Here is a 17,379-nt window from a genome sequence, read left to right as displayed (position 1 = left end):
TTGCTGGGGGAGGTGTTATGGAGGAGTGCTTTACTGGCCACACTTGCTGGGGGAGGGGTTATGGAGGAGTGCTTTACTGGCCACACTTGCTGGGGGAGGTGTTATGGAGGAGTGCTTTACTGGCCACACTTGCTGGGGGAGGGGTTATGGAGGAGTGCTTTACTGGCCACACTTGCTGGGGGAGGGGTTATAGAGGCGTGCTTTACTGTCCACACTTGCTGGGGGAGGGGTTATGGAGGCGTGCTTTACTGGCCACACTTGCTGGGGGAGGTGTTATGGAGGAGTGCTTTACTGGCCACACTTGCTGGGGGAGGTGTTATGGAGGAGTGCTTTACTGGCCACACTTGCTGGGGGAGGGGTTATGGAGGGGCACTTTACTGTCCACACTTGCTGGGGAGGGGTTATAGAGGCGTGCTTTACTGTCCACACTTGCTGGGGGAGGGGTTATAGAGGCGTGCTTTACTGGCCACACTTGCTGGGGGAGGTGTTATGGAGGAGTGCTTTACTGGCCACACTTGCTGGGGGAGGTGTTATGGAGGGGCACTTTACTGTCCACACTTGCTGGGGGAGGGGTTATGGAGGCGTGCTTTACTGTCCAAACTTTCTGGGGAAGGTGTTATGGAGGGGCACTTTACTGTCCACACTTGCTGGGGGAGGGGTTATAGAGGCGTGTTTTACTGGCCACACTTGCTGGGGAAGGTGTTATGGAGGGGCACTTTACTGTCCACACTTGCTGGGGGAGGAGTTATGGAGGCATGCTTTACTGTCCACACTTGCTGGGGGAGGTGTTATGGAGGGGTGCTTTACTGGCCACACTTAATGGGGGGAGGGGTTATAGAGGGACACTTTACTGTCCACACTTGCTGGGGGAGGGGTTATGGAGGGGTGCTTTACTGGCCACACTTAATGGGGGGAGGGGTTATAGAGGGACACTTTACTGGCCACACTTGAGGGGGGAGGGGTTATAAAGGGGGACCTTACTGGCCACACTTGCTAAGGGCGGAAAAGGGGCCCAATCAGACTTTTGCAAGAGGGCCTCATGGTTTGTAGTTATGTTCCTGCCCCTAAAGTTTTAATCTTTTGTTTATTAGATCAAAAATCATGTTCAACTCCCTTTACCCTGTCTCCTGTAATCTATTCCAGCTCCTCCACAGATTACTATCACAGGTACAACAGTGACTATAAGTAACGATAGTGTCCTAAGAAGCTCCATCTCTGGCTTCTACCCAGAGAAGATTGACATTAAATGGCTCCGGGATGGAGAGATACTGGACAATGTGATAGTGGAGAAACCTCAGAGACTCCCGGATGGGACGTACAGTGTGACCAGCTCAGTGACTGTAACTCCCACCGAGGAGGACAGAGGGAGGACCTTCTCCTGTAGAGTCCAACATGAGTCTCTCACCCAACCTCTCCAGGAAGACTTCACGCTGGTGTGTCCAGGTAATGACACTGTTAAAAAAGTATTACATCAATGTACAAGTTATGGAGTCTGTGGCGTGTTCATGAAGTGCTGGACTCTTTGGTCTATTTACGAATGACTGAAGGTGGTCCTTCAGAAAACAATTGGTGGTGAAGGAGCCATTCCTATGACGCAGGACGCAGAGGCTGGTGAGACATCCCAGAGTGCTCTCCTCGGTGGACTATATGCAGAGCAGAGAGAGTAGGGTGCTCTTCATTCACCAGTTGGCGCTGCTGGTATCCCTCTTCAGCCCTGTCTGTTGCACAGTCTCAATTCTATGATACCTTTAGTGGTCCTTATTCGCAGTCCCCCTTCACAATATTGGGGGCACTGGCTATCTATGCTGGGCAAGGGGGTTGCTAATACTGGGGGCACACCTGGCCATCTATGCTGGGGAGGCACGCTGCTTATACTGGTAACACACATGGGTATCTATGCTGGGGAGAGGAATTACAAATATAGAATTACCTCCTGCGGCACAATGTTCCACATTTTAACAACTTTTACTGTAAAGAACCCCTTCCTAAATATATGGCAAAACCTTTTTTCTTCCATACGCAGATCATGTCCCCTTGTCCTTTGAACAAACCTAGGAACAAAAAGCTCATCTGCCAAGCCTATACATTGCCCTCTGATGTGTTTATACTGTACATGTTTATCAAGTCACCCCTCAGTTGCCTTTTTTCCAAGTTAAATAAACCCAGTTTGTCCAACCTTCCTTGGTAAGTAAGACCTTCCATCCCCAATTAATTTAGTTGCCCGTCTTTGTGCCTGCTCTTGTAAATTAATGTCCTACCTACAATGTTTAATATGTTGTTTGTAAAATACCTGATTGGGAGCCCAGATAGTGAAAACTTCCTGCACCACCGCAGTTGGTGGTGCAGGAAGTTTTCACTATCTGGGCTCCCAATTAGGTATTTTACAAACAACATATTAAACATTGTAGGTAGGACATTAATTGTAGCCTGCAGTTATTTCGAAAAACTTAGTCTACAAACCCCCCCCCCCCCAACCCTTCCACCCCACCAACAATAAATTGAAAGAGGACATATTACATATTATCGGTGCCTGGCCTACTTTCAATGATTGGGCATTAGAGAAACCAGTTATAGATAAATGATTTTTCTGCGCCTATTGAGATCATATAAATTTCATACTAAAATCCTGTATAAAAGGTTTTTTATTTTAAAAACACCATTTGATGATATTCAATCGACAAGTCACAGCACACACTTCACACACTCCGCATCAACCGTCCATACGCCTGGAACCAACTAACAATCTGCACAAAAGCCAGCTGTCCTGATAGCCCCTCCGGCAATCCCCAGCCGCCCGTATATGAGCAGACAGATATCTAGATCCCGCGCATGCCCGCACCCGCGGAAGTCCATTCAAAAATGGCACTCCAGTGCTGAAAATGCATAAAAATATAAAATCAATATCGCTTTGTCCTTTTGCATATGGATTTAAGATTCCAGTTTCTCAAATGTCAATACAATTCATTCCGCAGGTCTGCACTGGATGCTTTCACTGTGCCAGACTTCTGCTATATCTTTATCTATGACACTCACGTATCCCCGTCTGATGATATGGAGAGGAGGGAGTCTTGCTGGCTATTTTGCAGGCTCTCAACAGACTTGCCGGTCCTGGCTGTGAACACTTCCCGACTCTGGAGCCGCTTGGAGTCTCAGAGTCTTTGATCGTAACTCCGGCGTAGCCGGAAGAGTCTTGGTGACGTCACCACACTGTTAGACCAATCAGGGCCGACGCGTTTCGATAGGTCCGCCTATCTTCTTCAGGGCCTCTCCTGATTGGTTCCTGGGCTCTTGTTTTTATCCTTAAGACTCCACCTCCTCCGTGGGATTATTTGTGCGGATCGTAATTGTTACAATTATATTCAAAGATGTAAAGTTCTTATTACATCCACTAGATGTCTCTTTCCTCTTTCTTAGTTGAAAGCGAATAGTTCCACATCGTTATTTAACCCATTTGGGGCCAGACTGTTTAAAACATAGAACCATTGCGTTTCTTTTCTCGACATTTTTTTAATAAAATCTCCTCCTCTCCATTCTTCATCCTTTTTCCACTTCACATATTGCATAGAATTTAAATGATTTCAGACTTCCATTATGTTTCTCAGTAAAGTGTTTGCTCAATGGGAACTTTATATTACCCCCTTTGATGTTTTGTATATGTTCCCCAATTCTAGATAGCAACTTCCTCTTAGTTCTGCCCACATATTGCTTTTGGCAGCCACATTCTATTACGTAGATCACTCCAGTACATGTACAGTTCAATTTTCCATTAATTTGATGTTCCTCATTAGTTACATATGATCTAAATTTCTTTACAGGTTCCATGTATTTAGTGCTCCTACATGGATTGCAGAAACCGCATCTTTTAAAGGAGCCATGCATGTTGTCTTTTTTATCATTCATTTTTGGTATGGTTGGGGCAGTTATGCTCTTAATATTAGCTGCCTTGCTAAAGGTAAATTTGGGTTTCTCTGTCAATATACCACTCAGAGTTTTATCTTGTCGCAGGATATGCCAATATCTTGCGACAATCTGCTTCACTTTTTTAGATTGCTGAGTGTATTGTAACTTAATCCTTAGGGGGGGGGGGGGGGGGGAAGGTGGGGGGCCTGTTTTTTGGGACCAATAAATCTTCCCTTTTATAACCCCTCACCTCCTCCTCCACTTTTTCCAATGTAGACTCCTCGTATTTCCTTTCAATGAGTCTATTTCGGAGAGTGGCTGCCTGCAAATTATAATCATCTACATCTGAGCAGTTTCTACGTAATCTTATATACTGACTTTTAGGTATATTTGCGAGCCACTTAAACATGTGACAGCTATCCAGATAAATGAAACTGTTAGTGTCCACCTTCTTAAAGAAGGTTTTTGTTTTGATTTTTTCTCCTTCTATGAATATTCTCAAATCCAAAAAAATTACTTCTCTTTTACTATATTCACTGATGAAAGTCAAATTATATTCATTCACATTAAGCCAGTCCAGAAATATCTTTAATCTATCTTTTCCTCCTTTCCATATAAAAATGTATATGAATATACCTTTTCCAAGTTACGAGGTCCGCACCCGGGCCCCCAGGACCCCCTAAAATAAATTTTTCCCAATAAGCCATAAACAAATTAGCGAACCCGGGTGCGAACCTCATCCCCATCGCCGTTCCAACCCGTTGTAGATAGTGTTGCCCATCATAGAAAAAATAATTGTGGGTCAGTATAAAATAAATGGCCCTTTCCAAAAACCTAACCTGATCTATGGGAATTTCTGTTAACGTTTCTAAAAAGAATCTGACTGCCTCCAAGCCCCTCCTATGATCAATAATGGTATAAAGTGAGCTGACATCTGCTACACAAATTATATAATCATCTTTCCATTGAACTTCTTCTAGTATCCGTATAATATGACTAGTGTCTTTGATGTACGATTTAGTACAAACTACTGCTTTTTGTAAAAATGTGTCTATATATTCAGACAAATTAGACATGAGGGACCCAATCCCGGAAATGATAGGTCTTCCAGGTGGGTCCCTCAGATTCTTATGTATTTTGGGTAAGTGGTAATATACAGGTTTCCGTGGATGGGCTTGGAGGACATAGTCAGACTCCCTCTCATTGAGGATACCTTGATCTTTTCCTTCCTTCACCAATTCTTCTAACTCTTTTTGAAACTCTTTACAGGGATCCCTCTTTAGCTTCATGTATGTCTCATCATTATTCAACTGTCTTAATGCCTCTCTATTGTAATCCTCCAGATTCTGGATGACCACTCCCCCCCCCCCTTTATCTGCTGGTCTGACAATGATCGTGGGATCTTCTCTCAATTTTTTCATTGCTTCCCTCTCTTTTGCTGTAAGATTGGAGCTTTTATTTTCCTTAATTTTCCTAATGTCTCCCATGACCATTGTCTCAAAAGTTACCATTGAATCGCTCATTTCATTAGTTGGGTTAAATTTAGAACGATTTTTTAGATCTGTGTGTGTGAAGACCTCCCTCTTGGGGATTTCAGTCGGGGTTTTTTTTAATGAAATACTTTTTGAGGCACAGTTGCCTCATGTATTTTTTGATTCCAATAAAGGTATCACATTTATTTACTGCTGTAGTTGGAGCAAATTTTAGTCCCTTCTTCAATAATGATACCTCTGTTCCATCTAGTTCCCTATTGCTTAAATTAAAAATCCCATCCCTACATTCTTTTGAACCTATGGGTTCTATTTCTATAATTTTTTCTTTTTTGGTGTTGCCCCTCCCCCTACTTCCCCTATATCTCCTTTTACTTTCCTTCCTTTGGCTAAGAAATGATTAGTAATCTTATTATCTTGATATGATCTCAATTTCATCTTCCCTATTCTAGCCTGCTATCTTTTTGTTGGAATTCTGATGCAGTTCTATAGTCTGTGAACCTCCGAGGACGTTTAAGTCTTCTGGGACTTTTAGTTATATTACTGGGGAATTCTTCTGAATTCTCCATTAGAGGAGAATAACTATTTCTGGTTGATATTTGTATTACAACTTTGGCCTCTATGGGTATGTTCTTATTTCTGTTGCTGCTTAGTTCTCCATATGTAGTGGGAACAGTAGTTTCCACATATATCTCTTCTTCCCTTTCATTTATTCTATCTGAGATCTCGACTTCAGCAATAGTTGTAATCAATGGATCCGTTAACTCTTTATTATTGGGCTCTACATTTTTTATTATTGTTATTCTTTCTGGGATCAATTCTATATTTGAATCTTCATATGACACAGCCGGATTCCTTTCCGCTGTGCCGATGGGGCTTCTTTGCCCCTTTGTATCTCCATCGAGATCACCCCCACCTGTAAGATTTACGTTTTGATTTACTATACTCCTGGGGTCGTGTTGCTCGGCAATCTTATAGACGTACTTTTTTGAACTAAATCTGTAACAATAGACGTCTCTAATTGAATTGATTCAACCTTATTGTTCTCATTCTCACTACCATAATTTTCTACATTAATATTCCCAAAAGCTTTGAGGTCTTCACACTCCCGTATGAATTTTTTCATTTTTCTATGTAGGATATCTTCTTCCATCTTAATCAATCTACCTTGTATGTTCCATTCTAATTTTTTGAAGATTTCTGTTTCTGAATGTGGTTCTAATTTGTTGTACAAACTCCTCACCTCTTCACTATTCTGCATAATTTGCATTTTTCTCACTTCTGCCACAAACTCCATCACCTGTATGAAAAAAGATCTAAACATTCTATCCCAATCAGCCTGTACTTCCTCAGAGTGTAAATCATAAGCCAATGTTTTATATACTTCCAAACCTGGAGGGCATTTTCCCTGCTGCTTATATCTTTCTAGGGCAAATACCTTCCATAGATTTTTCGTTTCTTGTGTGAGCAGCTTTTCTAATTTTCTGCTATTGTTTTTAATGAATTCATCTTCATGAAAATTTGGTTTTGGACCTTCATTATTATGGAAGATCGTTCTTATTCTATCTAGCCGATCTTCTCTATAAGTCCATAAATCTGTACTGTGTTCAAATATACTTAAAATTTCCATTTATTCGATAATAGGAAAGCTGCTTACAACTTTAGAGCAAGATATCGTATTAAAAATAAGTAATTGCAGTTGTTGCGCTTTTCTTCAATTAATAATTGGCTGCGAGAAAAAATGTGGGTTTGCTCCATATGGAAAGGAGGAGAAGATAGATTAAAGATATTTCTGGACTGGCTTAATGTGAATGAATATAATTTGACTTTCATCAGTGAATATAGTAAAAGAGAAGTAAATTTTTTGGATTTGAGAATATTCATAGAAGGAGAAAAAATCAAAACAAAAACCTTCTTTAAGAAGGTGGACACTAACAGTTTCATTTATCTGGATAGCTGTCACATGTTTAAGTGGCTCGCAAATATACCTAAAAGTCAGTATATAAGATTACGTAGAAACTGCTCAGATGTAGATGATTATAATTTGCAGGCGGCCACTCTCCGAAATAGACTCATTGAAAGGAAATACGAGGAGTCTACATTGGAAAAAGTGGAGGAGGAGGTGAGGGGTTATAAAAGGGAAGATTTATTGGTCCCAAAAAAACAGGCCCCCCCCCCCTCCCCCCCCCCCCCTAAGGATTAAGTTACAATACACTCAGCAATCTAAAAAAGTGAAGCAGATTGTCGCAAGATATTGGCATATCCTGCGACAAGATAAAACTCTGAGTGGTATATTGACAGAGAAACCCAAATTTACCTTTAGCAAGGCAGCTAATATTAAGAGCATAACTGCCCCAACCATACCAAAAATGAATGATAAAAAAGACAACATGCATGGCTCCTTTAAAAGATGCGGTTTCTGCAATCCATGTAGGAGCACTAAATACATGGAACCTGTAAAGAAATTTAGATCATATGTAACTAATGAGGAACATCAAATTAATGGAAAATTGAACTGTACATGTACTGGAGTGATCTACGTAATAGAATGTGGCTGCCAAAAGCAATATGTGGGCAGAACTAAGAGGAAGTTGCTATCTAGAATTGGGGAACATATACAAAACATCAAAGGGGGTAATATAAAGTTCCCATTGAGCAAACACTTTACTGAGAAACATAATGGAAGTCTGAAATCATTTAAATTCTATGCAATATGTGAAGTGGAAAAAGGATGAAGAATGGAGAGGAGGAGATTTTATTAAAAAAATGTCGAGAAAAGAAACGCAATGGATCTATGTTTTAAACAGTCTGGCCCCAAATGGGTTAAATAACGATGTGGAACTATTCGCTTTCAACTAAGAAAGAGGAAAGAGACATCTAGTGGATGTAATAAGAACTTTACATCTTTGAATATAATTGTAACAATTACGATCCGCACAAATAATCCCACGGAGGAGGTGGAGTCTTAAGGATAAAAACAAGAGCCCAGGAACCAATCAGGAGAGGCCCTGAAGAAGATAGGCGGACCTATCGAAACGCGTCGGCCCTGATTGGTCTAACAGTGTGGTGACGTCACCAAGACTCTTCCGGCTACGCCGGAGTTACGATCAAAGACTCTGAGACTCCAAGCGGCTCCAGAGTCGGGAAGTGTTCACAGCCAGGACCGGCAAGTCTGTTGAGAGCCTGCAAAATAGCCAGCAAGACTCCCTCCTCTCCATATCATCAGACGGGGATACGTGAGTGTCATAGATAAAGATATAGCAGAAGTCTGGCACAGTGAAAGCATCCAGTGCAGACCTGCGGAATGAATTGTATTGACATTTGAGAAACTGGAATCTTAAATCCATATGCAAAAGGACAAAGCGATATTGATTTTATATTTTTATGCATTTTCAGCACTGCAGTGCCATTTTTGAATGGACTTCCGCGGGTGCGGGCATGCGCGGGATCTAGATATCTGTCTGCTCATATACGGGCGGCTGGGGATTGCCAGAGGGGCTATCAGGACAGCTGGCTTTTGTGCAGATTGTTAGTTGGTTCCAGGCGTATGGACGGTTGATGCGGAGTGTGTGAAGTGTGTGCTGTGACTTGTCGATTGAATATCATCAAATGGTGTTTTTAAAATAAAAAACCTTTTATACAGGATTTTATGGCTCTACTAGTATGAAATTTATATGATCTCAATAGGCGCAGAAAAATCATTTATCTATAACTGGTTACCTGTCGATGGGGGTGGAGCAAACCCACATTTTTTCTCGCAGCCAATTATTAATTGAAGAAAAGCGGAACAACTGCAATTACTTATTTTTAATGCATTAGAGAAACCTCCTGAACTCTCTCCACGGGAATGCCCATCCCCACCCCACAATACCATGACGCACTGAAGCACTCTGCACATGGACGGCGCTCCAGCTCAAGCATACCATTCGGTTGTTTTTTTGTATTGTAACTTATGCCACATTGTCTCCCTCTGCATAAAGGTTATATAGTGTTCTGTATTCTGTAAGTGTTATGTTCCTACTGCATGTCCTGTCCTGTATCTGTAACTATATTGTGCATCAGTACCCTGTATGTGCCAAGCCCAATTCCGGGCACGACCCAGTCGTGCTTGGCGAAATAAAGTTTCTGATTCTGATTCTGAGAAACGCTGATAATTCTTACATGGTTGCAAATAGTATGCACCTTGGAACCAATCAAATACAATTCCTGACAATTCTGATGGATTTTAAAGATGATACAAAATTAATAGAATTTTATCGACCATCTCTATTGGACAACCACCATTTTTAGTCTTTAGTAACATCTGAGCACTATAGTTAGCGGTAGGGACACTTAAAGGGAACTAGAGACGAAGCACCCTTGTGTATTTTACCATATATATCAGTAAGAACATTAGAGAAAACACTTACCCTGCTCTCTGTTTCATCCTCACTGCTAAAAGTGTCTGTTATCAGCTGTGATAAGAATCCCCGACTGAGCATTCACTCTGGCTTTGCAGGGAATAATTATAGCTGAGTCATTATAGCAGAGCCACAAGGGGGCAGGATTGGGCTTGAAAAGACACCAGAGAAGACAGACTCAGCTATAATCTTTCCGTAGCAGAGCTAGACTGAGTGCTCAGTCGGGGATTCTTATCAGAGGTGATAACAGTCAGATTAAACAGAGAACAATGAAACAAAGAGCAGATTCGGTGTTTACTGTTATGTTTATAAGGTAAAATACAAGAGGGTGCTTCATCTCTGGTTCTCTTTAAGGCTTGATTCACAAAGTGGTGCTAACAGTTAGCACCCTGGTGAAAAGCCCTTTATCATGCCTAAACTACTCACGCCTAAACTTATCACGCCTAAACTGGCTTTTCACCAGCGTGGTGCAATGGTTATCTCGCCTAAAGTCTCTAACTGGGTTAGCACCGCTTTGTGAATCGAGCCCCAAATGTGGTGCAAATAAATTAGGATTCATGAAAAATTTCAAAGCCTTTTTTTTAATGCAAATTAAAAACATGTAAATTACAAAAAAATGGCTGTTGTGGAATCTGATTGGTCCATTTTTTTTTCATTTGCATGATATTTACATAAAAATTGCATCAATACTGATTTATTTTCATCTTATTGACCATGCCCAGCATGATTCTTGTAGTCTTTAATGTACAAACTTTTGTGCGCGTTTTTGTGATTTCTAAATTCATGATTGAGTGAGAAGTTTTGCATTGTGATTGTTCTGTGAGTACCAATTAAGTTTATTTAGATGAAAATCTAATTAACTTAAAAATAACATTTGACCCAATTGACTTATATTGACCCAAAAATCTGACATCACATCTGTCGTTCGAATTTTAAAGAGAATCTGTACTGTGCGATTTGTACAATAAAAAACATACCAGTCGAGTCACTGTGATCTCCTGGATTCCTCTTTGCCGTTTCTGCCGCTTCCCGCCACGTTCCTGGCTTTTTATCGCCAGTTTTAGGCAGTGTTTACAAACAAAAAACATGGCCGCTAACCAGGAAGTGATGTATGTGTATATATATATCATGTTACAGTATACTACAAGTTTTTATTACCAGTGAATTATCTGCACTCCTGTCAGGGATTCTCACAGTTTCTCAGCATGACAAGCTGAAACTGAGAGCAGAGACCTGTCTGTGAGGGATAAACAAAGCACACAAACAGAGCCTGCAGGTGGTGTGCATAACTTCTCCCTATCACAGCAGAGGCAGCATTCCTCTCTGTGTCGACAAAGCCTGACAAAGGAAAGAAGATTAGTTATATTACAGAGACAGTGCAACTAGAAAAGGCTGCAGTAAGCCAGACCACATTAGAACAGGTATAGGAATTTATAGCTAGAAGAAATAAGGTTGAAAATTTTGTTACAGAGTCTCTTTAAAAACAGAAGATTTGCAAAAGCAAATTTTTACATAATTGAAAACATACAATGAGAAATCAATGAGATACATTACATCTGCAGCAATCACTTTTTTTTTCACAATTCACACTTAACTTTTACTAAGTGTGACCCCTGACTTACTTAAAACTATATATGGATATGGGCTGTAAATATCCACACTGAATCTTGATTCAGATATATCAGCACATGCTTCTCAGTATTATCGTATTGATATTGGTGTTTGTGTTCTTATTTCCTGCAGATAAAGAAGAATCCTCAACCAATGTTGTCGTCATTGCTGTTCCTGTTGTTTGCGTTGTTGCTGTGATTATAGCAGCAGGTGCTGTTGGAATTTACTTGTACTGCAAAAAATCAGGTAAGTTAGTTGTTTTCCCTCCTATGTGTGTCCTGATCATGTTAACCACTTGCCAACCGGCCACTATCTATGGGAGTCGGCAAAGTGGCACCCCCAAGACCACCTAACGCCGATTGGCGGTGGCACCTGGGGGACTGATTAGCCGGGGATTGCGCGCATAGACCGGCATTATGCTGCGTCAAATCCCCCCGTGACGTCAACCCGCCGGCCAATTATGCCGCATAGTAAGTGTATAATACACTTTGTAATGTATACAAAGCGTATTATACAGGCCGCCTCCTACCCTGGTGGTCCCAGTGATCGAGGGACCACCAGGGTAGGAGGCAGCTGTGTATGTATGCACCCAACTCTGCCCCCTGGGGGCTCCTGATCACGCCCCCCACACCCTCAGATCCTCTCCAGACCCCCCCCCCCCCCCCCGACTCCTACCCCTCCTGTGTACTGTATACATCTATTCTCCCCTGTAATCATCCACTGATCACCTGTCAATCACCCATCAATCACCCCCCGTCATCACCTGTCACTGCCACCCATCAGATCAGACCCTAACCTGCCCCTTGCAGGCTCCTCCAACCTAAACCCTCAAACACAATGTGCTTTGGTCTGCAGCTCAGCCTAATAATGATTTCTATGCTGTGTCCCTTACAGTTTTCATTGGTGGTCTAGTATCCCCCCCCCCCTTAACAGTATGCCCTGGTGGTCTAGCAGTCCCCTCATCCCCCCCTTACAGTAGTAACTGGTGGTCTCATCCCCATTAGGCTTCCCTGGTGATCTAGTGGTCCAGTCATCCCAATATATCTTCTGTAGTGATCTAGCATTCCCACATCATTATATAGCATGCCTGGTGGTCCTCCATGCTTATATACCTGTCCTGGTGGTCTACTGGTCTCCCTCCCCCATATACCTTCCCTGGTGGTGGTCCCCCGGCCTGTTTAGTTACCTACATCTAGCAATGTATGGACAGTTCGACCAAGAGACAGATCTCTCTCTGATTGAATCTGATCTGACTGAAATGTTTTGGCTGCCCATACACCATAGGCAAATTCCCAATCAATCTCAGCATGAAATCTTTTGTGACTTCATGAGAAGCTGGATGCTCAGCAGCTGGACAGGTGAAATATTTTAATGCACAGGCACTGGGCAGACATTAACCCCCTACCGACCAGCTCACACCAATTGGCGATGGGAGGGTGGCAACTACAGGACCACCTAATGCCGATTGGCGTCAGGTCCTGTAGGCGGAGGTTAGGGGGATCACGCTCTGCTCCATAAACACCCTGCCAGCCGCGATCAGAGCTGGCAGGCTTTTGGGGGAAAAACAACATTATTTTACTTTTTACAGTGCTACGATCTAGCATAGCTCTGTACTGGAAACAACCCTGTCACTTGGCTGTCCCCTGGAGTGGCTCACAGTCAGATCCATCACATAGGCGGATGCTTGTGAGAGGTGATTTTAGTGCTGGATCTTGAAGGGAGGGATATAAAAAATATAACATATTTTATAAAAAAAAAATACTTTTTAAAATAATAAAAAATAAAATGACACAGCGGCAATCAGATCCCACCAACACAAATCTCTGTTGGTGGGCAAGATATCTGTTGGTGGGCAGAAAATGAGGTTAGATTAATGTGGCTGCTATGTTGTATGGCCTTGGAATAAACTGTTAAAGCTGAATCAGAATTGTAAAAAATAGCCTGGTCACAAGGGGGGGGGGGGGGTAAGCCTGTGGTCCTCAAGTGGTTAACATTTAGGGGGACAGTGGTTGGGAGTTCCATTGTATTTGTTGGTTGCAATATCCCACACCATTACAACCGCACACTCGATCGACCACGTCAGTCTGAGATTTTTCAGTTTGCTCGATCGATGCATTCAATTGATTTCGGCCTGAAACCAGTAAAATTGTCGATTATCGAATTGGATGAAACTCTATTGCTGCTGTTTTAATATTATCTTCAGTTCCGCTTTAAGGAGGCATGTGGCCAGAGCCCTGCATGCGCAGTAGTCCCCCGAATACCGGGGCTGACTCAGTGAGAACAGACAGGAGCAAGACACACACAGAGGGAGGCTACAGACTACAGAGGGCTGGAGGAAGCCCCTGGTAAGTATACATTCTGGTGTTTCATTCCAGTGCTGGTCGTAATGGAAAAATCTATGCTTACGGATCATTGCGCGTAATTTTACGCTATTATGCATCACGCAATTACGGTTACGGCGTAGGAAATTATCTACGGTTCATGACTGTAATTACGCGTTAACTTACGCAGTTACGCGTAAGGATACCGTAATGTAGGCGCTTACACTACGATGTTACGCGTAGTGCCGTAATACCCATTAATGCGTATTTTTTGATGCATACGGACGATGTGTACGCAATAGCCATCAATGTGACAGCTATTGCGTACACATCATTCGTATGCGTCAAAACGTACGCTTATATACTGAAGGGCGGGAGAAGATACTATTGGTTGCTTAGGATGTTGACTGATTGGCTACTCTTAGAAAAGGGGAGTTTTTATGTTAGTAATTACGCGTAAAATTACGCGTAAGTCTTCGTAAAATTACGCATACCTAGCAATTACGGTAGACAGCATAATTACGATACGACTTAACTTATAAATAATTACGCGTAAGACCGTAAGTTACGCGTAGCACTTACGCGTAAATTTACATTGAATTACGATGCGTAATTATGCTCATGCGTAATTTCGGCCCAGCTCATTCATCTCAGGTTTACTGTAAAGCTACATGTATCTTTTTGTATTAGATTTATTTATGTTATTTTTACTTACTTTTGGAGGTGTGCTATTTGTAGTCGTGTAGCTCTACAATCCCTGACCTGTGATTGTGTTATCTGCAGGGCAACAGACAGGAGAAGACAGAAGGGAAACCCACACTGCAGACAGAGCGGTAATATATGAAGGAGTTAAACAAGAAGAGAAAGCGGAAAGATCCGAACGGATGCTCCAAGATTGTAAAGACGTGGATGTAAAAACGACAAGAAAAAACTTTGAGAACAAAGCAAAGAAGAAGAAGAGGAGAAAGGAGAAGGAACACTGCCAAGTAAATTAAAAAATGAAAAACATCTTGAAACATATGGAAATACCTCAGGCCCTGGTGCTGGGGATGTGGACCTAATTACTCAACAGGGCAGTTTACAAGGTGACAAGTAAAACTATTCATCTTAAAAAAGGCTAACTGTAAGAAGCCCAGGGACTGAAAGTGCCCTGAGAGGTCAAGCAAAGTCAGAATGGATCATTGGCCTCTGTCTCTTGCCATCAGCAACAGATTTTTTTTGTAAAGCCAGACTGAAGATACAGATTAGGCATTTCCATTTCACCTACAGTTATTACTTGGCAGAGCAGCTAATTTGTAGACACAAGATGTGAACCCTATGTCTGTTTTCATGAAGGCAGGAAGTAGACTCACTGCAAATTGATTGCAGGATACTTTTATTTGCTTCTTCATCCTGGTTATTATGTTTAAATGTATGTTCCTAGTACAATGCATGGTGACAATTTTGTATTTGGAAATAAAGGTGTCTTTTTTGCTTGCTCATTGTACACTATCGATGATTACAAGACCTCATTTGCAAAAATAATAGTATAATACCCTCATGGCATACATATCTAAAAATCCAAGTTCCTAAGGTAACAATATATGCATTTTCTTTTATATTCTGTCACTTTGTTTTCATTTTTAATTTTAAAGTCTTTTATTTACAGAATAGGTGAAAAATGTTAGGCCTCGGGCACTTGATAGGCACTAAAATGCCTCTCAAACTCTCACAACTGCTTTTTGCTGCCTAGTAACTGCTCACTGCTTCCTGGTAACTGCTGACTGCTGCCTGGAAACTGCTCACTGCTGCCTGGCAACTGCTTGCTGAGCACACAGTTCTACTGTCCGTGGAAAATAAGCCTTGCTTTGGATTCAGTTTGTCATTAAAAAGAGTACAAAAGACATTGGCCTCAATTCACTAGCTTATCTCCTGTCTTTAATAATGTTTCTAGAGTTGTTACCATGGTGATAAGGCATGTAGTATTCAGGAAACATTTTACCTCAGGCAAGCCTAAAGTTAACTCTTCTGTCTTTAAGTTAACTCTCCAATCCTTAGAATAACTCCAAAGTTAAAGACAGGCTGTTAATTAACTGCGTGTGAAAATAACTACAGAGGAGGTAAATTAACTACAGAGGAGGTAAATTAACTACAGAGGAGGTAACTTAAGGAATGAAGAGATAAGATAACTCTCTCACTGTGTGGTGGAAAGTTTTCTCTTGCTTTATTATCTCCAGCATGATCTTAGTGAATTGAGGCCATTGGCCATGGTGATAACTCTAGAAACATTATTAAAGACAGGAGATAAGCTTAGTGAATTGAGGCCATTATTATTATTATGCTGTTGTGTATCTTTTAGAGCAGAGAGGAAGTTCAGAGTTCAGGTCCGCTTTAAGTTTGAAACCCGACTCTTGGATGTTTTTTTGCCCAGAGCAATTTAAAATTGTGTATAACTTATTAAAATAAGAATTTGGTAATGTAATCACCACTGTGCACCACTATGTTAATAAAATAACTGCCTGTTCAATGGAAGCCTGCGATCACTGTGGTGTGTAGGGACATTAATGAATGGGAACTTTGAAGCGGCGGAAATTGGTGGTGGGCGGAAGCGTGGCGGCTTTCAGAATGAACACTGTTTTTGAGCTAAAACAGTGTTCATTCTCGGCGGACATGTACGAATTGTCCCCTGCAGCCAATCCCCCCTGCACCTGGCAACATCGTGATCGCGGGCATTTGCCTGCACGATCGCCCACAAAGCACTCCAAACTGCAGGGGTGTTACTAGCAAGTCCCTTCAGCTGTAGCAAGCCGCTGCGGATGTCAGGCTCATGTCCCAGTGGCAGAAATGGTTAAAGGACCACTATCATGAAAATTGTAAAATTTAAAATACAAGTAAACACATACAAATAACATTTTGTCCAGAGTAAAATGAGCCATAAATAACTTTTTTTTCTATGATGCTGTCACTTTCAGGGTCATTTTGTGGGCAGGGCGACCGCCCTAGGTGCAGACCGGCAAGTAGAAGAAGGGGGGCAGGCAGAAGGACATAACCGCTAGGGAGCTGGTGATGTACGGTGCAGCCAAATGGAATAAGAAAGAAGATTAGCAGCGCAATCACCTTCCTTGACTCCTCCTGTGCTGCCTGTGTCAGATGTCAAGTCATCATCACATCACCACCGCGTGATGACACCTGATGTCCTGTAGCGGTACTGCAGGCTGTCAGTGTGTGGCGCCCAGGGACTCTCTTCCTGTGTGTTTTCCTGTGGCAAATTCATTGATTCTTTTTTGTAGTCATTTGTAGAAACTCTGGATTCATATATTAAGGTTACAGGTGATCTATTGAATCATATAAATGGTTTGTCTTGAACAGATGACATGCTTCTTGTAACCTGTGATGTAGAAAGTCTCTACACTAATATCAATCATGAGGATGGCATACGATCAGTTGGATACTTCATGGACATGGGGAATCTGAAGCAGAACAGACGTGACTTCATATTGAAACTATGAGGTTTGTACTAATAAGGAACTTTTTTGTATTTGACTCGCGCTTCAACCTCTTGGTGATGGGGGTTGCGATGGGGGCACGATGTGCCCCATCTGTGGCCAACCTCTTCCTTGGATGGTGGGAACGCGAAGTAGTGTGGGCCTCCAAACTAGAACGGTACCACCCTCACAT

General features: G+C 42.0%; 1 protein-coding gene across 1 annotated transcript in view; it reads left to right on the top strand.

Moving 5' to 3' along the window:
- The window catches only part of LOC137525401 (tyrosine-protein phosphatase non-receptor type substrate 1-like), a 66,551-nt gene extending 51,416 nt beyond the window's left edge, over positions 1-15,135 (top strand). The window contains exons 3-5 of the mRNA XM_068246483.1: positions 1,144-1,443; positions 11,534-11,647; positions 14,506-15,135. Coding sequence (XP_068102584.1) covers positions 1,144-1,443; positions 11,534-11,647; positions 14,506-14,717 — 626 coding nt within the window. The 3' untranslated portion in view covers positions 14,718-15,135. The remainder of the gene's footprint in view (positions 1-1,143; positions 1,444-11,533; positions 11,648-14,505) is intronic.
- Positions 15,136-17,379: the final 2,244 nt, after the last annotated feature.

The sequence above is a fragment of the Hyperolius riggenbachi genome, chromosome 7 (genome assembly GCF_040937935.1).
Source record: "Hyperolius riggenbachi isolate aHypRig1 chromosome 7, aHypRig1.pri, whole genome shotgun sequence".
In the NCBI taxonomy this organism is placed as follows: Eukaryota; Metazoa; Chordata; class Amphibia; order Anura; family Hyperoliidae; genus Hyperolius; species Hyperolius riggenbachi.
The sequence above is the reverse complement of the archived record's forward strand: the minus strand, read 5'-3'. Positions and strand labels throughout refer to the sequence as shown.